Raw genomic sequence first — 24,818 nt, 5'->3', positions numbered from 1 at the left:
GCCGGGCCGGGCCCGGCCGCCTCAAGGGGGTGGAGCTCGCGCCCTGGCGGCCTCCCCGCCCTCCCTGCCGCGCGGAGCATGCCGGGACTTGTAGTCTCCCGCGGGGGTGGGGCCAGTGCCCTGAGCGCGCGCTGCTTGAAAGCGCTGAGCGGCTGCCGCGTGCCACGGCTGAGCGGAGCGGAGCGGCGCGGGCGGGAGCTGGCGTGCGGGCGTCCCCTTCCTCCCCCTCACGAGGTACTGGCGGTCGGTGCCCCGCGGCGGTCGGTGCCGCTGTTTCCCAGCCCCTCTCTCAGCCCTCCTGGGCCGTTGCGGCCCGCGCCCAAGCACAGGCGCCGGAGGCCGCCCCGAGCCGCGAGAGCTGCCTTAGGCCCTCTCGCCCCCGGACTGGTACAGTTCCCGGTGTCGGTACGTGCGTGCCGCTCGGGGGGAGGCCGTGAGGGACGGGGCGGCGGGAGTCGCTGAGGCCCCGCCGGCCCCTGAGCCCCTGCCCGAAGAGGGGGGAGGGACCCGTGCCCGGCGCCGCTTGTGTCCCCTCCTGACCCCGCTGTCTGTCGGGGGACGGGCGCGGGGCTTGCTGCCCCCCAGCCGCCGGCGGGTCCCCGCGGGCTCTACGCACCGCTGGCTTAAAGGTTTTTGCATCTCTTCGGACAGCGGAAAGGAGCTTCGGCTGCGCGGGGTGCGTGATGGCACTCGCAGGAGCTTCTCCTGTCTCTGGTTCAGCCCAGCACCCTGTCTGCTACCTGACCTGACGTTCCTTATGCGAAGATCGAGACTCAGCATTGTGCTCACGCTTTTCTTTTTCCCGACTGCAGTTAAAGCAACATCATGGGGATTCAGGGCCTACTCCAGTTCGTCAAGGAGGCTGCTGAACCTGCCCACGTGAAGAAATACAAAGGGCAGACGGTAGCTGTGGACACCTACTGCTGGCTGCACAAAGGCGCTTATGCTTGTGCTGAAAAGCTGGCCCGAGGAGAGCCAACAGATTTGTAAGGCTTTGTTACATTTCCCTTTGGTCCCTCTTAGACATTAAAGTTTTGTTAGCTTGACATATCTTGAGCTAAAAACTAAGTTAAAGCAGTTTCACTTCTTACTGTTGCTTCTGAATTCTCAGTCCCAGTTGTACTTTGTGGATATGGAAATGTTGACTATAAGTAAATAGCTTTCCAACTTTGCAAAATAAATATTGAAGTATATATTAGGGGGGAAAAAACTCTCTAAAATATTTTCTATTAAAACACCAGCAGTTAGGTGAGTTAGGTTTTTCCCAACATGTCTTGCTCTCAATTATAATCAAATCTCCCTGATGAGATTCTGTAGATGCAATTTGTATGTTTCAAATCTAGTATTATTTTCAGGAACCTTATGCGTATGAAGTGATAGGTTATAAATACTGCTGTGACGAAAGTTGTAATGATACTGAAGAATTCTGATAGATGTGTTGTGCTCTGAATAAGGTGTAAGCTTTTTTGCTTAACATACTATATTTTTAGTAAGAGTAGCTTTTCTACTGTAACATGGATTTTTTACTTACACAGTTATATTTCTAAGGAAGGAAACAAATTGTGGTCGTATTTCAAGTTCAGCTTTGGAGCTTAGATCAGACTTGCATAAGTTCTTGCCTAGTTCTGGAAAATTGGGTTGAGCTCTTGTTTTAGATATGAAGAACTTCTGTTGATATGAAGAACTGTAGAGTTTAATCCAACCCTGCTACCTGCCTTTGAAGGTAGTGAAGATCCCTCAGAGTCCTGAGAGTAGGACACATTTCAGTTGAGAGAGGAATTGACTGATGGGAGAAACATAGTCATAGGAAACTTTGGAATGGTTTAATTTAACTGTATGAATACTTTATGACCAAATCTTGTTTCCATGCACATATGATTGCTGACCTTAGACTGGTACTTTAACTGTTAGTGTAGAGAGTCATTTCACACTTCAAAATTCATCTGAATTGAGGTATTATATAGCTACAGTCCTATTCTCTCCTGTCTTTCAAAAATCATAGTTATTTTTCCGTTTGTTTGGTAGCTCTACATCCCGTTTTTTCAGTGCTCATATCCTTAGATTTTAAGTGCTCCTAAGTGCCAGTCTCCCTCCCCTCCCCACCCCATTCTGGAAAGGTTACTCTTGCTGTTTTAAACAGTGCCCTTAAAAGAAAACACAAACTTGAATTTCTTTTTTTTCATTGAGTGTCATTGTAATGCACTTAAGTGTTTACAGCAGCTATTATAGTTCTGTGCTGCTGATGAAATGATATCATAGAGATCTGTAGAAATAACAGGTAAGGAGATCAGCGATCTGAGGGAAGGGACAGGCTTGGAAGGCAGTGGAGGATTGCCTCCTGGTCCATACACAATCTTCACTGTTGGTACAGTTTGGGGAACTCCCCTGTCTTTTGGAAAATTTTCAGTACTGTGCCTGTATTTTTAGTATGGGAAGATATGTTTGCATGTCTGTCCATAGCATGTGTCCACCATCTGGAGAGAAGAGTGGATAGTTCTACAAGGAGAGATTTATTACTCTGTCACTCTTCTAACTCTACAAAAGTGCATTTAGTCTGCCTTTCACAAGGCTTCAGGGAAAGGTACTGTGCTTGTCTGCCTCCTGTTTCCCTGGCTGTTATGACATGACTTGCTGAAACTAAAAAGGTAATCCATGTTTTAACTTGTAAAGTTTTTGGCAGTGTTGAATCCTAATGTGTCAAAATCAAACTGAATTGTGCTCGAGTTCTTATTTCATTTTGTGTGGGAGTAGGGAGCAGTCAGTCCAGTTCTGAGTTGGGAGGTGGAGAATTTTCTTGTAAAAAAAAAACAAACCAAAAAACCAGCATTCAAGTGTTCTTACTCTTTTTGTGATGCTGAAGAAATATATGGCCCGTTAAGATCCTTGAACAATAGTTAGTCCTAAACTTACAGTTCTCCTTTCCTGTAAACAGAAAATATCCAATAGACTTGTGCTTAACAATAAAGTTTATCTTTCTTTTCTTACTTTTGTTATTGTTGATACAGTTATGTAGTGTTCTGTATGAAACTTGTTGACATGCTCCTCTCGTTTGGAATTAAACCAATTTTGGTATTTGATGGATGCGCCCTACCTTCTAAGAAGGAAGTGGAAAAGGCCCGACGAGAGTAAGTACTGAACTGTATTGATTTGCAAGCAAAGCAGTATGGTTAACGCTACAATTCATTTGAAAAACCTCAGACTTCAGCTGGGTAGTAATCTCTGGTAAACTTCCCTGCAATGTAGTGTTATTTCATTTAATTTTCATTTAAAAATCATACAAACTTCTTCTTAGAGGTTTTATTCCAAAAATAGAAATGCACTTCATAAATGAAAGCACTTCTATAGAGGAAGGAAGTAAGCCTCTGAGCATTAGTTCCTGTAATGTCTTAAAGGCTTTTAGTTTACCTGCCCTTGTGATCTCCGGACAAAAATATTTCTTCCCAATATAACTTTATTTAAAAATAACACCACCTTCCTCATCTTTCTCTACAAATTATCAGATAAACTTGTTTCAGGTTTGGATTCCGGTCCCTATATAATGGGACTTCTTACTGAAGCAGTGAGAATTTTTCACTAGTGGTTTTTATTTATTAATTCTCATGCGACATATGCTTGCTTCAGTGTGGAGTGAACAATTTCCGATATTTGAAATGAAGTAAATGATGCCTTCTGTCCTCTAAACCAATAAGCATCTGATGTCAGATACTCCCAAATTCCATTAAATCTATTTTGCTGGAAACTGAGAGTGGGTGCATCTCTTCTTTTACACTGCTGATTTCAGTTCCTGAGTTATCACTGTTTTCTGAGAAAACATAAATTTCAACATGCCAATCTAATCATCCTTGTCAATATAATGACTTAGTTATTATGTTTTAAAAGATTACACAGTAGAACAGATTTGGGAAGTGTTCATCTTCAAAACAATTTCCCCCCCCCATTTCCGACCTGTCTCTCTTAGTCCTTTCCACTACTTTTTCTTTTAAATGAAAAATAATCTGAGATTGGTGGATATTTTTGTTTATCTTTCAGGAAGCGTCAAGCTAGTCTTCTGAAGGGAAAACAATTGTTGCAGGAAGGGAGACTGTCAGAAGCTAGCGAATGTTTTGGGCGCAGTGTAAATGTTACCCACGTTATGGCTCATGAAGTTATTAAAGTAAGTTGTCAATGCTGTTGATATGGGCAACTTAAAAAAAAAACAAAAAAACAAAAAAACCCCCAAAAACCCACAACTATGCGGTAGGTAGCATGTCTTACTCTGCCTTTGTGTGGCTACATCACTACCTCTTCTCTGTAGGCAACACAAATATTCCCCCGCTGCTTAGCCTCTAATTGTCCTCCATACATTGGATTACATTAGGCATAGTTAACAAAATTTATCTTCGCTTCAGATTTATTATGCCCAGTCAGTTGCATAAATAATGATGATGTGTCAATTGAAATACATCTCATGTTAATGCTATAAACTAACTTTGATAGCACCTACAGTTTTACTTTTGCTGCACAAAAAATAAACACCATTTTTATTATGCCCTGTTGTCCCGTGTCCCGTCCCCCTCGCCCTCCCGCCCCTGCCCCACCATGGGTAGTTCCTGAGAATAGTCGACAGAAAAAAATTTGGCTGCTTAAAACCTTTCTAATAGCTTTTTGCCATCCTTCCACTGTAATCATAGAATCTTTATCAAAACAGTATTACATTTGTTCTAATGCTCTTCTCTTTGTCCTGGAAATAATTTGCATGAGTTTGAAGCTGGCACCTGTGCTCAGATGCAGTGAGCAGAAAAGGTTATTTTTGTAAACTAGTCTATATAGGTCTACACTGAATATGAAATATCAGGCTCTAATGGGGGGTGGGGTGGGAGAGGAGGGGTGATAAGATCATGGTTTCAGTTTTTTGATGTAGGGGTTCTTATGCTTTCAGATGTCTTAAGATCATTACTGAAAATGGATGCAAAGTACTTGTACACTTCTTGTTTATGTACAGGCTGCACGAGCCCAGGGAGTTGATTGTATTGTTGCTCCTTATGAAGCTGATGCTCAGTTGGCTTATCTTAATAAGACTGGCGTGGTTCAAGCTATAATTACAGAAGACTCCGATCTTTTAGCTTTTGGATGTAAAAAGGTATGGAAGAAAATGTTAATAGCCTTTACCTCTCACTGATATCTTAAAAGCAGAGTTCAAAGTTGCCAAATGTGTTTGATGTATGGATTTACTCTTCTTCAATAAATGAGGGAAACAGAAGGGATGAGAATAGCACTCAGCCTGTGTTGTTTCCACCAAGTGCAACAAACTAGCTTATATGGGTAAAAATTATTGTTTTCACTTCCTCTTAATTTCCAGGTGTTTCTGAAAATTGACAAGTTTGGAAATGGACTAGAGATAGATCAAGCTCGACTAGGAAACTGCAAGCAGCTTGGAAATGTATTTACAGAAGAGAAATTCCGCTACATGTGTATTCTTTCTGGTTGTGACTACCTCTCGTCAATTTATGGAATTGGGTTAGGTAAAGCGTGCAAGTTATTAAAATTAGCCAACAATCCAGATATTATAAAGGTAAACTTAGTTTCACTTTGTGTATTGGATTTTTGGGAGCCTATATCTGTAGATACAAAATTATCGCTGAATTGAAAATATATGAGGGGTTCTTGACTTCCCCCATTTTGAGGAGAATGCTAGAAGAAGTATTTTTTACCTGTGCTTTAGAAAGATGCTGAGCTAAACTTACTCAAGTGTTGAAGTTATATATTTAATGAAATACACCAACTTAAACTTAAATAAAGAATTGTTCTAATCCTTCAAGGGCGTATTCTATTTGAGGAGAGACTTAATTTTTGTAAGACTCACATTACCTGCTCATTCTTCTGTTTTTGCAGATTAATTATTAGAACTGCTAATTGAACTCTTACTTTTGCATAAGTACACTTTTGCCCATATGAAGGAGGGGCAGGGACTGGGAATCTTATTTGATTCCTGTTTTGCGTTTGATTACAAACATATGGATACAGACATTTACATATTAAAAATGTTATGGAAGAAAAAAACTGGTATAGTGCAAAACAAAATATGAGGTAGGGATATTTTTTTCTTATCCAATGTGTGAAATGAAAACAAACCTAATATTAGGAAATATAGAGGCTAAGAGAGTGGGAATCATTTCTGTGTAGGTAGTAAGGGAGAAGAGAGGGGGTTTTAAGAGCTGATAAGAAAAATACCTTACATGGCAGTCCTGGAGGCAGGTAAATCTAATCCAGAAAAGCATTTAAATATGCAGTCTAATTAACTTACTATGTTATTTTATTTCTTAAGTTACTTGTATGCTTTAGTGTTTTTTCTTGCGTAAGCTGTACACAAAGAACTATGATTTTTAGTTTTAAAAGTTTTATATTATGTAAAGCAGGCATCAAAGCAACTGGTCTGATTGGGTTTTATGGAGTTAAAAAGGGAACTTAGAACTTTTCCATACAAATCTTGATTTCCTTGAAGTTAATGGGTTTTTTTGAGCAAAATGTCAGGATTTAATCACTTGAAAAAATTTTCACTTAGTAATTTGTCATGTGATTCATCACTGCTGTTTTCCAACAGAGTTGGGAAGTCATGAGTGAGTCAAGAGATATCAAGTAGTCCAACAGTGACCGTTTGAACTCATATTTCACAATGAGATGAGTAAATTGGCCTGTATTTAGGATGCATGGACAAAATACAGCTGATGTTTTATTTAGGGAGGAGGACAGATTCTTGCTTTTGGCAATATGACAAACGTGATCTTCAAAAGAACATAATCTGCCTTCTGTGAAACAGAAAAACAGAGGACAATGAATTAAAAGAAACTTCTTTTAGAGTGGTGTAGTAATAATATATAGGAGGAGCTACCAGATCAATCTGTAGTCTTTTTATGATGAGTAATGGGGAAGGGTGAGGAAGAAATCTGATTAGTTTTGCTTTTTCGTACCCTAAAAACACCCATATATTGTTTATGTGTTCTGGTAATATGAATTATAAAATTTAATATGCATTAGTCTTAACAAATATACCTTAAGGAGATGCTCCGTATTTATATTCAGATTTTGTATTTATTGGACAAGAAGTCTTTGTAAAAAGTTGATTTGTGTTATTTACATGATTGTAAACAGCTTGAGAGTAGGAAAATAATGTACAAAACTGTTTTTTTTCCCTCCTCTGTTTAGGTTGAATCTGCTTGTTGTAACACATTCTACATATAATGAAAAGCAATGATACTTAATTGACATGTGTTTAACCTTTTGTGTAATCTGTTTAAATGAAACAGTTAAGCAATTTTTTTTTTTGACAGGTTATTAAGAAAATGGGGCAGTACTTGAAGATGAATATAACAGTACCAGAAGAATACATACAGGGTTTTACAAGAGCCAATAATACATTCCTTTATCAGTTAGTTTTTGATCCCATCAACAGAAAATTAGTTCCTCTGAATGCATATGGTGATGATATTGATCCAGAAACACTCATTTATGCAGGACGGTATCCTTTCTGTGTTGAAACATCACGTGGGGAAATAAGGGTGAGCAGGCGTGGTGTCTTGCACTATTTTTCATTGCATCTCTGCTATTGACTAAAGCTTGGCTTTTCTGCAGTCTTAAAGGGGGTAAATGGGTGACCTATCATTGACATGTTGTTTTAGGCAAAAGTTATTGATATTTTTTTTTTTTTGGAAAACAACTCATTAAACACAGGTTATATTTAAACTGTTCGAGTTGCTTTACATCTGTCTTTAATTTATGCATGTGTTAATCTTGTTATAATCTCTGCCAGTTTAATTCTTGCAATCCATGTACAACTCATTGCCTAATCTAAAGCTTTCCCTGTTTTACCAGATATCTCTTCCTATAGAACAAGTAGCATTTTGCCACATCTGTGCGTCATGAAATTTCAGCATGGAAGATTAGGAAAACAAAGAAAAAGAGGGGACTGTTGAAATAGTTACTAGCTGTGTATGTTTTTCAAGCCACCTAATCTCTGGTGCTTCCAGAAATTAGGAAGGCGAAAGATGGTAACTTTCCTGCTGATCATTGAAGGTTTTCCTTTTGACTTTCATGATTTGCCAAGCACTGCAGATCTATTACAATTGCTGTTGCATCAGATTCAACCATTAGTAGTAGTATTAATGCTTTGGTTAATATTCTAGCAATGTTTTTTTGCATAAAAATGGGAAACAGCTAGTCTTAACTTTCATGCTACAGTTCTTGAAAATTAATGTAATAGTCAGATATTTTCCTTTAATATGCTGGGGACAGACATTTTGGTGATGATACTGCTTTTCAAATTGCCATTGGCAACATCGACATTGATACAATGGAACAAATTGATAACTATAACCCTGACACTGCACAGGTAACATCTTTGTTCTAAAGTTATATACTAAGATTTTGATGTGGGTCTGAACTTTCATGGAAAAATATGATTGAATGTTATCCACAACTGACTTGGCATTGAAAGCTGTTCTACTATTAGAGAAAGCGTATGCTCCCACAAACACACATTCGTCATTTTCTGTACAGGTTAAAATCTTACTTTTCAAGGCATTTGACTTTAATGTTTGTTTTACTTTCAAACTCTTTGATAAGTCCTTAATACTATTGACAGAAGTAACTGATTTAAAAAGAAAATTCTCAAAGAGTTTTGGAGTACGTATTTCTTCCAAGTATATAACTCTGAGGAAAATATTTTCCCAAATTAGCCTTTTTTAATAGAAATAAAATTTAAACTTGCAGTTTTGTCTGAGATGAGTAGTTGGCTACTTGCACCATGTTGGAATGAGGAAGTCATGGCAGCACAAAAGAAAAATAATTTGTATTGGACATGTGAGGAATATGGGAACAAAAAAAAAAAATGTGTAGAGTATGTCAGCAGTTGGTGTGCAGATGTCAAAATGTCCTTATATGCTAAATCAGGAAATCATATGTAAAATTATAAACCTATGTCTTATTTTTTTTAATTTTTTTTTTTTTTTAGCCTGTGCAGCAGAGAAGTCGTGGCTGGAATGACAGACATGCTAATCATGTAAATAGCATTTGGAGCAGAGATTACAAGCTTGTCCCTAATGCAGATCCTGTTCCTCATAAAATACATTTAGCAGAGAAACCAACAACCAGAGGCATGGAGAAAATAATTAGTGTTAAAGGGCTAAAACTTCCAGGCAAAGAGCTCTTGTCAAAAAGGCCAAGGAGTGGTAGGTTTTTATTAAAATAAGTATATAAATAACAGTAGAAGGTTGTGGGGAAGGGAAGGATTTTCTTTGACTTGATGGCATGAGATTTTAGAAGCCTAACTCTAACTTTTATTGTCTGTATTCTGTTTTCAACAAGCTGCAAGAGTAATGAGCCATAATACTAAAGCCTACATAATGATTAAGGGTGGCAGCAAGCTTTCAGCAGCACTTGATTTTAGCTTTCTCTTTTATTTGTTATAAAACTTTGTTGTTTTCAGTTTTGTCATTTTTAATGCCAACTGTTCTATTTTGAGGTATTTTTGGGTTTAGTGGTTTTAATTTCCATCTTATAATGGCTTGTGAAGAAAATAAAATAGCCTATTTTTCCTAGAGTTGATATTTTACCAGAAAGAAAATTTAAAGAATGTTTTCTGTACTCTTCCTAACACCGTGCTGCCTGTATCCCCTGTATGGGTATTCGTTACTCCAAGTTTCTCTAATAAATCTGTGCTATCTTGTCTTCTACACCACCTAAGTTACCTGTGCTGAAATAAACTGTGGGCTTGTAATAGAAGGGGCGCTTCTTTGTTCCCATTGTGCTTTATCTGATACGTTACGTATTTTTCTCTTCCTCTGCTTCCTTTGCTTTCTGATTATGCTACTAGGGCTCCTTTTTTGCCTTTGTTACTCCTGATATCTTCCTACTCCCTGGTTTATCAATATTTGTTGTTAGTTTAGCAACCTGACTGTAAGTCAAATTTAGTTTTGCTTTCAAAGTTTTTTAAAAAACAAAAACAAAAACAAAACCAACAAAACCACACAAAGAACTAAACAACATCATCATGTTTCATTTCAGCTGTTCTGCCTTCACTCCACCTACCTTTCCATAGGAAGTTACTTTTAAGGCTATGTACTAGTAAACAACTGTGTTAAGACTTCTGAACTGTAATGTCAAGAATGTTCCTACCAGACCTTACTAATATTTTTAAGCCTGTGAGAGTATGTAATGATCAGTTCTCTCATAACTGGTTAATTCTTGAATATGCTTCTACAGTGATGCTTAAATTGTCTTTAGATTTAGAAGAAATCTCAGATGGAGATCTGTTGAACCAATATTCATTTTCAAAAGCAAAAAAATTCAAGAAGGAGAGCGATCATGATGGTCAAGCACAAAAGAGTGTCTCAGCAATACAAAGCCTTGATTCTTCAGGGAATTCTGTTACTCAAGAAAGCTCTAACTCTCTGCCCAGAGTTAGAAATAAATTTGCTTCCTTTCTACAAAGGAAAAACAAAGAGAAGGATGCTCTCATTGTTCCAGGAACAAGAAGCAGGTATGCTTGCATCACATGTTTTAGTAAGTAGCAAAATACCATTCACTGTCCTGGTTGCTGAAATAACCTGAATACTGAAAATGAGAAAAATACTATGTCAGACTTTTTTATGCAACAGTATTAAGGTACCTGTAGTCCTGAGCTGAGATGGAGAACACTTTGTGCTAGGCATGCTATCTATGTGTGAGATAGATAAATAATGTCAATTTTTACTGCAGAAATGAAGACTGTGAGATTATTCGATACAGTCTAGCCTCTGAGTACCAAAATTAATTAGGAATTGGCCATATTTCTTTTCCAAGTAAAGGTCATATGACATCTCTCTCAAAAGAAAAAAAAAAAAAAAAAAAAAAAGTAGCTGCTTTGTGCCAAACACATAAGCAGTTGCTCATATATTGGTTTATGTTGACAGGGGTGGTTTTTTTTTTTTGTTTCAGTAAAGCTGAACGTGGTCATGCTGTATGACAAATACCTATTCTTATCCCATCCCATTCAGTTGATGCTCCTGATCTCTATGCCAGCACTTTGAGAAAAGGGACTTTGAGTTTGTTAGTTTTTTTTTAATAGGCTGGGTTTTTTGGTCCCATTTGGCCACACTTACTTGAACTGATTTTACAAAGCATTATCACAATTATATCTCTTACTGTGTAATTTTTATCTTAAATAATCTGAATATTTTTGAGCAGTGTAATTTTACAGAACAGTCTTAATACTGATGTTCGTTAGTTTTAACGCACACCTTCCCGAGCTCAGTTTTGTTATGTTGCATCAAAAATTGAGTTGTCAGTGATGGTAGGTTCTTCTCTAAAGCAATGCTCAGTTTCTTAAAAAGCCCTGACTTGTAATTACTCTTAAGAACTGCGTCTATAGCATGGAAAAGAACTAGATAGGTTCTAGTTTTCTTGATAAGTGCTGAAGTGTTTCACTACTGTTTAGCCTTATGGTAGTTAATGAATATATTCTTAAGTTTTGTAGGCTGCTTAGATGTTTTTCTTTTTCGGATGAAGATCCTATTAGTATTTCAGTCAATGAATGACATGTTTACAGATGCTTTTTTCCCCCGTCTTTTTTTACTGTTATCTGTTAAAAGCCTCCCTGAGGGACTAAGACTTTTTCCCATTGTCAAAATAATCTGTGTCTGCAAGGGCACTTCAAAAATCAAATTGATGACTAGAGACAATTATTGGATTTTGCAGATGAAATACTCATTTGCAGTAATTTTCCCTTGCCTTCACCTTTTTTCACTTTTTTAGGTTTTTCTGCAATGATGCAATTATTTTTGATGGTAGAGCGAAGAAGGATGACAGTGATCCAACTCAAGATGCTGAGCAGGATTGCCAGAAACATGAAGTAAAACATGTAGCAGAAGATGTTTCTCAGATTTCAGAAAATGAAAATTCAACAAGGACTCTCTTTACACCTCATGGAGAAACACAGAAAAGTTGCTTCCGGTGGTTTTGCAGCCTTGTAAATAATTCAGGAAATCCTGGTCCATCTCATACTGTATTTCCACATCAGTTTCACCAACAGAGAAGCAACTGCGTGGTATCCCAGGAAGAACAAATTAATGGGGTACAAATAGAGAGTGGCGAATCGGAGGAGGAATCCTCCCGCTCAATGGAACTGAAACAGTCATCACAGTCTCAAAGGTCTTGTGAGCCTTCAGAAATACCGCAAGTGTCTAACAACACTTCAGATGCAGAAGTAAGAAAACTATATGTTGTTTCAGGATTTGCTGTCACTTTAAATTATAAACTAAATTAGGCAGCAAAGTCTCCTCTTTAAAAATCCCCTGCAGATTATGTAGCTTGTGCTAACAAAACTTGTCAATGCTTAACATAGTTGTGTAGAATGGATTGACTTACTAGCTTTAAATCAAGTCTGTTCTTTGGTTTTAGTTTGTTTTCAGTCTTTCCACTGCTATCACTACAGTGGGTCATAAAAAAAACCTGCTAGGCTAGCTTTTGTTCTCTGCTTTTGTTAGTCCCTGAAGAAGTCCTTTCAGAAAGCATATGTCTGTCACCATAGCGTTCCTTGCTGAAAATAAGCCCAGGTTTTTTATAAGTTCTTAGAATCGCTGAAAACATTATACCTTATAAAGTATATATGTGTAGATATAAAAATATACATTGTGTAAAAGAAAACAAAAAAACCCAAACAAACAAAACCAAATCAAACTTTTAAAACCAAATGAATTTTCTTTTGATGAAGGAATCTGACTCCAATTCAAAACTGTCTGATGAGCAATGTACTCGGTCTCTGGTATTTTCTGCTGTTCCAACTGACAGAAAAAATATGAACATAAAGACCAAGGTAAAAATTCTTTTAACTCTACTATGAGCTCTACTAAACACTGAAAATGAGTTTTTGCTGTCTACTAGTTCATTCTAGATCTCTTAATGAAAGAATCTTGAGCAATGCTCATGTTGGCAAGAGAAAACTATTTTCTTGTTCATCTGCATCAGAGCTGAGATGAACTATAACCAGGTCACCTATGACTAATATCACAGTTGCAACTTGTTTGTGGATTTGAAACACTTTGTTATAAAATAAGAAGCCAAGCTAAGGCAAAAAAAAAAAATTCTTAATTTTCCTCAGCTATGCTAAATACACAGGTTTTATGATGCAAATTGCAGTTGTGTTCATAATCCAGATACAGTCACAAGATACAACTTCATTTCATTGCTTGTCTCAATAAATCTGCTAGGTTAGCAGTCTCCTTCCTCTTTGACTAGAAAAACATGTTTAAATTTCAAAATCTGGAAAGGTTTTAATCAACTAGTTATAAAAGCCTTGTTAGACACTGAAGAATCAGTATGGAAAGGAGAGTCAATTTTCCTTCAGAACCTGCATTTCAGTTATTTTTCGTATTGGTTGGGCACCTATAATTTGACTTCTGTGTGGTTTCTTAGATGTCTAAGAATAAACTTAGGTGCTGCCTTTGTGACATTTCTGAGAGCTTTACACATTTGTCTAGTTTACAAAACTTCTAAGACCTTAACAGCCAAAAGTGCTGTAACTCCTCAAGGCACTGTCATTAGAATTGGCCAATAGATGCATAAGTCAAAGGAAGATGCTTTCATCCTTTCGTGTATGCCCCTACTAACTTCTTTCTTGTAGACAAAGTTCATCATCTTCTCGCTGCCAAACAAGAATATTGTGTGTTTTGTGTAATAGTGACATCTTGTGGTTATTGTTAGTAACTTCTGTGTTAAGCTGGAATTTACAGCTTTATTCTGGAACACCTGATTACAAAAATTGATGCTTTTTCATTAGATTAACATGTTGCCCACTTCTCCTCAACAAGACAATGAAATGAAATCATCCTGGGATTCAGAATTTTACTACTTTGTTTTTAAGAATGTATTTAACATGTTTTGCTCAAATTAAAGGTATATTTGGACAATGAATATACTAAATACAGAGGAATATGCAGCATAGAAGTACTGACGTAACATAAGCATCGTATATAAATGAATTCTCAGGATGCTCGGAGCTCTTCAGACAACAGGAATCTGCTGAATATCTGTGAGGACAGTAGGGTTAGTTTAAAGGAAGTTGCTAGTAGGAGGATATCCCACACTTATTTTCTTGGCCATGTGTTCCCTCTGCTTCCTTTATGTGATGGTAATAATACTTATAATGAGTTGGACCAGAAGACTGACCTGGCTGAAAACTAACTTGACAACAACAACCAAAGGTCAGTCATATTCGATCTCTGGCCCACCCAGACTCTCAGGCTCTTGTGACTCATAGCACCAGTGAGACCACTGGAACAAGTAGCCAGAATTGAAGTGGAGGAGGCAGAGATAAGGAGCACCACTTTTGGCTCAGTTTTCCCTTAGGATTGCTTATTGCAAGTGTAAAACAAGGGAAATCTTTGCTGGTGTTAAGTACAGTAAAAGATACCGAAGGGAATAATGAGTTCCAGATATAGGGAAGAAGCAGTTAATCACTCAACACATAACTTATTGTGATTTGGGTAAGCTGACTAACATAGCTGATCTGTAGAGAAATTTAATAATTGGGGGAGGCAGCCTGGGGAATCTATCAACTCTTATCGTGTTTCCAGTCCAAAATGTGAAGAGCATAGCTAGTCAATTCTAATAGCAAAACTAACAGAAGCTTTTCTCTAACAGATGCCTGTAAGATAGTGAGCTCTCTAGGACCTTGTAGTTTTTTCTGTGATAGTATTCCAGCTGTGGTTTTTACTGCTAATCATTTTCCACAATTGCTCTGAGCTCAGCAAAGAGACTAATATTTACAAAAGAAAAGAGCGATCTACTCTGTTTTTTTTCTTAGTGGGTGTTTGACATGCAGCTTTGCCTACTTTTGGGTTAGTTAAATTAAGTCATAACTCTGATGTAATTCAGTGCCACAAAGAAATGTAGAATTATGGGTGACTTCACATGCATTGAAAAATGGCTGAGGTGATAGATAAACAGAAAAAATACAGCTGGGAGATCTAGGATTTTATTTTTGTTCTTCCTAGTATTCTCATTCCAATTTTTAGCCTACATTTTAAACTTTTTTTTTTCCAAATTTTATTTGGGATTCCGAGATCTGCTTAGTCTATTCAGGTAGAAACAATGTCATTTCAATAAGAAACTGTGTAACAACTGTGTATGAGGGGGGGATGACAAAATGCAATGTCATTTTGGAAAGAACCGAGGTATGAGTTCTCTTTGAAGAAAAGGCTGCTGACATCTGTTATTTTAAGAAAAAAAAAAAAAATTAGGTGATAAATAGCAAATACTTGGATGAGGAAGAGCTATTTGCATTAGTTAAGTGAAGTACCTGAAGTAGGCAGAGCTGTGCCATCTTCTAAAGATGATGCAGCAAAACAGTAAAGATGATTCATTTAGAGCAAAATGCTTTATTCTTAACACCATCCAAATGGAAAATATTAGCATTATTTACAATCTAAACTAGTCATCCTAAACTAATCGTATGTAGCCAACTGTAAAATAAGAATTTCTTACAACTATAGACAGTCACCGTCTCTTCTGCAGGTATCATGTTTTAATAATTATGTTTTGGTCCTCATTTCAGACAAAGCTAAAATAGCTGGCTAGAAGTGAGTGATCACTTCGAAGCTGGTAGTTGTGAGTAGTTCACATTCTACAATGAAGTGGCAGAATGGCTCAAACAGTAAAATGTTCTTCTAGTGCTTCCAAATGGCTGCTTCCCAAAAAATTGGGGAAAACTATAAGCTTATATAAGACTGAAGAAAATGATGGAAAATATGAATAAGCCATTTGTGGTCTTTTGACACTGTGAACTTACTTGGCAAAGAAGGTTTTAACTTTGCCTAAAAGTACATTACATGTTTAATTATCGTGCTAGGATTATGCACATATAGTATAAATGGGAAGACAGTGATTAAATACATAGCAATAGGTATAACTTTTAACTTATGAAATGTGGTAAGCTACTCACAGGAAAAAAAAATCCAAAAGATCGGGCTTCAGTGTGTTTCTTCTGTTGTAAAAATAAACTCATTACTTTTTGTGCATGAAGTTTGAGAAGACAAAAATGATCAACAATGTTGCGTCAGTATTAGAAAGCGTGATAGGAGGAGTTTGAGTAGCTATCGGCCAGTTAGCATGATATTGACCCTAGAAAAATGACAGGAGTGAGTATAAGAGATTGTGATTAGGGATGAGAACGTGAAATGTAAAAATCGCACTGACCGACATAACTATAGGAATTAGGTCATGCCAAAATGAGTTTCGTGTACTTGTAAATATGAAAAAACAGATTCAGTGCTTGGAAACTGACAAGTGAATTGAAAATGAGCCATATATTTTTTAATAATAGGGGTGGTGAATAGCTAGAACAAATTATATAATGAAAACATGTATTTTTCTTTAATTGATCTGTTCAAACTTAAGACTGGTTGCATTTGAGAGAGGTATTGTGGCCAAGCACAGCTGTTTTGAGTTCCAGGTACAGAAACTGGATAAGAAGGTCCAACTAGAGGTCTAGTAATCCTTGCAGTAGTCATACTGATATCTGTGCTTTGCTCAGATTTCATGAGAAATGAAGTCATAGGTATCACAGAGAGCGATAACAGAGAGTAGCTTCTCTTAAAATTCTGAAAGTTGACATTGAAGAGTTTTTTTGTTTTGCTTTCATGTGAACAGATGAGAGAAATATTCAACAGACTTTAAACACTGCATTCAAAAGAAATGTGTATATGCAACCTCTTAGAATCTAAAGACACATGGAAACTGGTTTGCCAGTTCTTGCAGCTGCATTATGTTTAATGTGTTTGAGATGCCGCTTTTTAGATTATAGAAGCTATCTAAATATACCTTGTGGCAATTCAGGTTGCATTATCTCAACACATTGGAAAGCACTTTATTTTTTATTATAAGCTTTGCAGCATAATATCTGTTGCTTACAGGCTGTCATTTTAACCATTTGTGCTTTATTATTAAAATCTCACAGGTTCCTGGTTTACATAAATTCAGTTGCGTAGGGTCACGTATTGTAACAAAGCTCAAGCCATTGATACCAGCTAAAGCAAGCGGATTAAGCAGGAAACTGTCGCCTGTGCAGAAGAGAAATCACTGTGATGCTGAAAATCAGCCGGGACTGCAAGTCACCATTAGTGAACTCCGGAAAAACTTCCAATTTAAAAGGTGTGTTGTTTAACCCTTTACTTAGCACCCTGCATACTTTTTTTTTTTTCCCCAAAGAAACAGTTTTCAAAGGAGACTCTACACGTCCTCCACACAATTTAATAAAGATAATAGTTTAAGATAGGAAATTAAAAATTGTATGTAGAAAATATCTAAGCTTGATATAACCATGAAGTATGATTTGTGGTAAATATGCTCTTCTAATTACTTTTTTCTTTCTAACCAGGAAAAACTCTCAGCTAAAAGTCATTTATTGAAGTAGTGCATTTAGTTTAACATAATTTACATGAAAATTATTACCATTGTTTGACATCAAATACCAAAAGGCAGTCTAAATGCAAAAGCTGCATAAAAGTTGCCAAACTTACTTGAATAGAAGGTTGTTTCTATTTAACTTTGTGCCTCTCACATTTTGAGATGGCTGATTGTCAGAACTGTTCTGCTATCAAGATGATGAAGTATTGATGGAATATTTCTGTTAGCTGAAGTCTCTGGTTACAAGAGACCTTTTTTGCGCATTAAAAATGCTATTGTTTTCACTTATGCAGATGACTTGGCTAACTTGCAGTTTCTGCAAATATCTTCAAGGTTTAAACTTGAAGGACAATGATTATTTAAAAAGGAAAAAAAAACAAAGAACTCCCAAAAAAAGTGTAGGTATCTTAACTGACACTATTTCCATGAGCTCAGGTAAAAACTCCTGGTGGCAAAGCTTTCCCGGCTCCAAGTAATAATCTCAACTTTGCATAAATAACTCTTATTTAAATAAAATTATTATTCTCATTAACCTGAAACCAAATGTGAGTACGATAAAAGTGTTCTCTTTGCACTGAGTAGTAAATGTGAGACTGGTGAACATGTGTTAAGTCAGATGAATATATTTTAGTAAGTTTAGGCCTTATGGTAGGCTATTATAAACATACAACTGATTTATGTTTAAAAAATATTACTTGTGGTATTAACATTTTTAGAAAACTTATTATCCTCTTGATGTGGGTTAAGAATGACAGTTTCAAAGAGAAAGTGAAAGTGTTTGTATGTATTGCTTGATCTGTAATTGGGAATGCCTGACCAGGGTTGTTCACAGGGAGAAAATTCATATCTTTTGATTTATCAGAATACAGGCAGATAGAACAGAGTGAGCCTAGATGGCACTCTGTTCCTTTTGTTTGCTGATGGTTGCAAGACTTAGCTCTCAACATCCACATTTTATCCATCCAGTTTTGGTTAGTCTGTAACTTCTGGGTATATACTGGGGATATACATATTTTTGTATGTATTACTTAATTCTATGTAAATGAACTATTTATTAGCTGTTAGGGGATTCTTTTCTTAATTTATTTCACAAAAAGGTTTTTCTCACTGCCAAGACTTACTTAGCTCTCAGTATTGTTTGTTGTTTTTTTTAATTTGATTTAAAATGTTTCTAAATTAGCCTTATGGCTTAAGAATTGTATTGTCTAATGGCAAATAAATCATGTGGGACACTAATCTGTTCTGTCCTGATGTGACGACTCACGGGATATATATGAAACTACAGTTATTCAGAAGACTTAAATGTTAAGGAAGCATGTAGAACACAGAGTAGGATGGGGTACATACAGTCTTTCAGATATAAAGCTGATAGCTACTGTTCTGTCACAGGATAACTGGAACAGTTGGAATAACTTTCAGTGAAGTTGTTCGTTTGTAGTGAAATTGAAATTAAAGCTTTCCATCATGAACTTTTATTTTGGACTTATTCATAGATGAGCGGGTAGTTAGGTGAGGGGGTCTTGCTTTGTTTTAACCTATGTGTTCTTACAGGCCTGTGGGTACAAACATATGATATCATACCATTCTTGGGTTTTGTTTTGTCTTCGTTTTTTTTTTGTGCAGAGAGTACGAAAAACTTCCTTCTTGTAAAAAGTCGGATCCGTTGTCTCCAATCAAAGATAATATACAGCTCACTCCAGAAACAGAAGAAGAAATCTTTAATCACCTGGAACATAGTCATGTTCAGAGAGCTATATTCCAATGAACTGTATGTTGTGCACAATAAGATGCATTTTTAATCACTGTCAAAATTTACCTTCTGGATATTTTGTTAGATGCTTTGAAAAAGAAAAGATGCTTTGAAAACCAACCATATATATTAGTCTGACTAGTGATTTGTCCTCTTTTTTATAAAAGCGTGAATTGAAAGGTACAGTTCTATACTGACTGGAATAAAATCCTTCAGATGCCTGTGTTCTCTTGTTCAAAGTCCCCTGCTAAACTTTTGTCCAAACCTTTTTCAGCTGCCCCTGGGCATTTCATGCAGGTCAAATACACAATCCAAGTTTCTACAGCAGCTATGGCTTTGCCTTTGCACAACAGCAGCAGCAGAAGTTTGTCTTAATTTTTAATAGTTGATCACTTTTTTGCCTCTTCCTTCTTTCCTCAAGAGCCTGATCTGGCTCCAAGACAGGAGTAGAAGAGCTGTTCAGTGTTCATAACAGCCTTCACTATACTTCCAGCACTCTGTTAACTATTTCTTTTCCCTATAAGGTTAGCTTTCTGTTTGATACGGTCATGTTATTGGTGGGAATAACTTGGGGACTGCAGAAAGGAATATCAATCACAAATATTTGGTCCCCAAATTCTCACATTAATAGAATGATCTCCAAAGAACTAGTGTTACCTGCTCTTTCCATGTTTGTAGTCTTACCCTGCAACAGACACACAAAATATCAGTCCTCAGAGCTAAGGGTTACAAAAGGTCATTGTCCTCACAACAAACCAAGCTTCCATCTTCAACAGCAAATCAACTAAAGGGAAAGAATCGAGGAGACTAAGGTCCTTGCTTTGGAAGACTGAATTATCATGAAGTAATATTATGGGATTACAGATTTCTACCTTTAAAATAAGACATGTATTTACATTGACTCAAATCCTAAATTCCTTTCCTTTTTTTAAGGAAAGGATAGTATTTCCTTCTGCAGCAGATGAAGATATACTTCACAGGTTAAGATATCTTTTTGTATCCTTTCCATTCCTGAGATGAATACTTTCCCTCCATCTTTGAGCTTTTCACAAAAATTTAAAGTTTGAAATTCACCTATGAGGGGCAGGGTTTTTTTTTTTTATTGCAATGTACTTTTTTTCTCTTTAAGAGAATGCATCTATGTAACTAAAGTGACTGGCTACATTAAATTGCAAAGAAGCTGCTTACAAGAGTAGGTTATGTGTACATTTGTGGGAGCAGTCCTTTTATTTCTCTATTTGTGTTGAAGGTATGAGATATAAGGAATTGAAGCAATGATGCTGTAGGACAGGCTTCATCTCATATGTGCACCGCTAGAAATTCCCTACTCCTGAAAAGCAGCGTTTTTAGCATTGATATTCCATGTGAATTTTTATCTCTGGTATGATGTGACAAATAAAGACCAGGGATAAATGTTTCTGTGTTTCCAGTCATAGAGCTATTGCCTAGAATGAATTTTTGTGTTGCTACAAATAATATTATTAATGATGACGGAATGAATTTTTGAAGGGAAAACAAAATTGCTAGGGGAAATCCCATGGGACAGGGTACTAGAAGGTAAGGGGGCCCAAGATAGTTGGTTAGCATTCAAGGACTGCTTCTTCCGAGCTCAAGATCAGAGCATCCCAGCAGGTAGGAAGTCAAGGAAGGGTACCAGGAGACCTGCATGGTTAAACAGGGAACTGCTGGGCAAGCTCAAGTGGAAGAAGAGGGTGTACAGATCATGGAAGGAGGGGCTGGCCACTTGCGAGGAATATAAGTCTGTTGTCAGAGGATGTAGGCAACTAGGAAAGCTAAGGCCTCCTTGGAATTAAACCTTGCAAGAGAGGTCAAGGACAACAGAAAGGGCTTCTTCAAATACATTGCAGGTAAAGCCAACACTAGAGGCAATGTAGGCCCACTGATGAATGAGGTGGGGGTCCTGGAGACAGAGGATAAAAAGAAGGCGGAGTTACTGAATGCCTTCTTTGCCTCTGTCTATACTGTTGGAGGCTGTCCTGAGGAGCCCCGGACCCCTGAGGCCTCAGAAGAAGTCAGGATAGAGGAGGAATCTGTCTTGGTTGATGAGGGCTGGGTCAGGGACCAATTAAGCAATCTGGACATCCATAAATCCATGGGCCCTGATGGGATGCACCCGCGGGTGCTGAGGGAGCTGGCGGAAGTCATTGCTAGGCCACTCTCCATCATCTTTGCTAAGTCGTGGGCAACGGGAGAGGTGCCTGAGGACTGGAGGAAAGCGAATGTCACTCCAGTCTTCAAAAAGGGCAAGAAGGAGAACCCGGGTAACTATAGACCGGTCAGCCTCACCTCCATCCCCGGAAAGGTGATGGAACAACTTGTTCTTGGTGCTGTCTCTAGGCACATCAAGGATAGGGGGATCATTAGGGGCACTCAGCATGGCTTCACCAACGGGAAGTCTTGCTCAACCAACTTGATAGCCTTTTATGAGGATGTTACCCGGTGGATGGATGATGGTAAAGTTGTGGATGTGGTCTATCTCGATTTCAGTAAAGCGTTTGACACGGTCTCCCACAGCATCCTCGCAGCTAAACTGGGGAAGTGTGGTCTGGATGATCGGGTAGTGAGGTGGATTGTGAACTGGCTGAAGGAAAGAAGCCAGAGAGTGGTGGTCAATGGGACAGAGTCCAGTTGGAGGCCTGTGTCTAGCGGAGTCCCTCAAGGGTCGGTTCTGGGACCAGTTCTATTCAATATATTCATTAATGACTTGGATGAGGGAATAGAGTGCACTGTCAGCAAGTTCGCTGATGACACAAAACTGGGAGGAGTGGCCGACGCGCCGGAAGGCTGCGCAGCCATTCAGAGGGACCTGGACAGGCTGGAGAGTTGGGCTGGGAGAAATTTAATGAAATATAACAAGGGCAAGTGTAGAGTCCTGCATCTGGGCAAGAACAACCCCATGTACCAGTACAAGTTGGGGACAGAGCTGTTGGAGAGCAGCGTAGGGGAAAGGGACCTGGGGGTCCTAGTGGACAACAGGATGACCATGAGCCAGCAGTGTGCCCTTGTGGCCAAGAAGGCCAATGGCATCCTGGGGTATATTAGAAGGGGTGTGGTCAGCAGGTCACGAGAGGTTCTCCTCCCCCTCTACTCTGCCCTGGTGAGGCCGCATCTGGAATATTGTGTCCAGTTCTGGGCCCCTCAGTTCAAGAAGGACAGGGAACTGCTAGAGAGAGTCCAGCGCAGAGCCACGAAGATGATTAAGGGAGTGGAACATCTCCCTTATGAGGAGAGGCTGAGGGAGCTGGGTCTCTTTAGCTTGGAGAAGAGGAGACTGAGGGGTGACCTCATTAATGTTTATAAATACGTAAAGGGCAAGTGTCAAGAGGATGGAGCCAGGCTCTTCTCAGTGACATCCCTTGACAGGACAAGGGGCAATGGGTGCAAGCTGGAACACAGGAGGTTCCACATAAATATGAGGAAAAACTTCTTTACGGTGAGGGTGACCGAACACTGGAACAGGCTGCCCAGAGAGGTTGTGGAGTCTCCTTCTCTGGAGACATTCAAAACCCGCCTGGACGCGTTCCTGTGTGATATGGTCTAGGTAATCCTGCCCCGGCAGGGGGATTGGACTAGATGATCTTTCGAGGTCCCTTCCAATCCCTAACATTCTGTGATTCTGTGAAAAATAACTTGTTTTCCTCCATTGCTTATTTATCAGTGTGGGAGTTGCAAGGTTACTTTGTACAGTCCATCCTTGCCCATTGCCTGCCTCTTCAGTTAGAGCCGCTTATTCCTGCTTTAGTGGATAATCAGAAGAGACAAACCACTCATGTTTGTATTTTCAAGGACAGGTAATTTTAAGGGAGTACAGGACATCTTACATGCAAGCTACATGTGTGAAAGCAGTACTGCCTCTTAATTCTGTTGCCTGCAAATACTGCCTTACCTGTTCTTGTAGTTCATTTATTGAAAATACCATCACTTGTTTTACTCTAGCTTCTTTGAAGAGAGAATCAGAGGAAATAAAGCAAATGTTATACATTGCATCCATATTAACAGTATTTTGTCACAAATGAGTGCCCATACTCTATGGACAGGAGAGTAAAAATATAATTGATGATGCTTTAAAAGGCATAGAGCATGTAGTAACTGGCTGGAAGGCTATTTCAATCGGAGGTATTAGGGGAATTATTCATGCAAAATTGCACCTTGATTATATTATATTTTATAGTCTTAAAGTAGATTTCTTAAAAATATTTCTATATAATTTCTGGTTTGTGCTTTGGAGGTCTTGGGTTCTTACTTCACATTATAAGGGTATTCTTTTCAGAAAGCAGCTAAAAGAGTAGAGGCCTCTATTACATTACATTACATGTAAGTATATAATACATGTAAGCATATAATAGCATGTAAGTTTTATAGTTAAGCGTGGGGTTCTTGGGTAGGTGTTTGTTTTGTGAAAGATACAATAACATATACACAAATGAATTTGTGCAAGACTTTATTCCTGAGTTAAAATTAACTGTGTAGGGTAATACTCCATAGTATTAGTATCAAAATAGGATAAATTGTTACAGGTTATGATGGGGTGGGGAGGGGGAAGATAAAATAAAACATGTCCCAATGAAAGGAAAAAAATAGGAAAAAAACCCAAACAACTTGGGGAGAAGGAGGGAGAGTTTGGTTGTTTTAAAAAGCAGACATTTGAAAGTTGGAGGGTATGAGGTGGTTGGAAAACAAGAAATGAGTAGGAGGAAATGAAAGCAGATGGCAACTTGGAGGCATATGGCTTTATGTGTGTTGTTTGCTTTTTTACCTAATATTCTTTTTACTTTTTTAGCTCTTTAGTATTCTCTAATTTTATCAACAGGACTTCAAAGTATTCTTACAAAATGGATGGCATTACTATACCCTATTAAAAGGGTGAATCTGGCCCAGAAAAACTAAATTTACTAATGGTGGTCTAATCAAGCTTCACTTTTGAAAGTGCTGACTAGCTATTCCTTCAGTAGAATGGACATATGAACTGCAAATATTCAGTATCACTGAGAATTAATATGAGAGTCTGTGATCATCAGAATCAAGTAATGGTTTTGAAACTGCTGGTGAGTGACTTGTCCAAATTCAGCTGAGTCTTTCTGCTTAAATCTTTTTGTTCTAATTCCAGCAGCTGGTATTAACCACATTTCCCTCTCACACGAATCAATACAGTAGTTAGAGTCATTTTTATAGGACTGAAGGATACTGAAAGACCACAGGGCTTTGCAAACACATTGTAAAAACAGTAGTTATATTTAAATAATAGTATTTTAATGGCATTTTTCATATATTGTTGATATAATGTTACTTTATGAAGTACTAGAAGCTCATGGTATTCAGTTTTTGTGTATCAATTAGTGTCTGTTAATTTTGTTGGTAACAAAAACGGTTACAGTTCTGAGGTGGTAAAGCTAAGAGACAATTCTTTGCTCTTACTACTTCCATCAAAGAATCACTACAACCTGATTGTTTCAACAACATCTTCGTCTAGGAATGATATGGTACCAAATGAAAATTCTCAACATAAGAGGGAAGAAGAAGGGGGGAATCCTTTTCTGAACAGTAGAGGCTATTTTATACTGATAACAGGCCTTAATCTAGCTGCAGCAACATAAGATTTCGTTGTAACAGTCTAAAAATTAATATGCTTGTT

The 24,818-nt window shown here is 38.0% G+C and overlaps 1 protein-coding gene across 1 annotated transcript; it reads left to right on the top strand.

Annotated features, from left to right (window-relative positions):
* Window positions 1-825: 825 nt before the first annotated feature.
* EXO1 (exonuclease 1) lies at window positions 826-19,180 on the top strand. Its single transcript, XM_068409227.1, has 13 exons — window positions 826-986; window positions 3,006-3,125; window positions 4,030-4,153; window positions 4,982-5,119; window positions 5,339-5,551; window positions 7,308-7,495; window positions 8,269-8,365; window positions 8,987-9,203; window positions 10,258-10,513; window positions 11,767-12,190; window positions 12,725-12,826; window positions 16,967-17,160; window positions 19,039-19,180. Exons 1-13 carry the CDS (start codon window positions 826-828, stop codon window positions 19,178-19,180), a joined length of 2,376 nt encoding a protein of 791 aa, XP_068265328.1.
* The last annotated feature ends 5,638 nt before the right edge of the window (window positions 19,181-24,818 follow it).

The sequence above is a fragment of the Nyctibius grandis genome, chromosome 1 (assembly GCF_013368605.1).
Source record: "Nyctibius grandis isolate bNycGra1 chromosome 1, bNycGra1.pri, whole genome shotgun sequence".
In the NCBI taxonomy this organism is placed as follows: domain Eukaryota; kingdom Metazoa; phylum Chordata; class Aves; order Nyctibiiformes; family Nyctibiidae; genus Nyctibius; species Nyctibius grandis.
The sequence above is the reverse complement of the archived record's forward strand: the minus strand, read 5'-3'. Positions and strand labels throughout refer to the sequence as shown.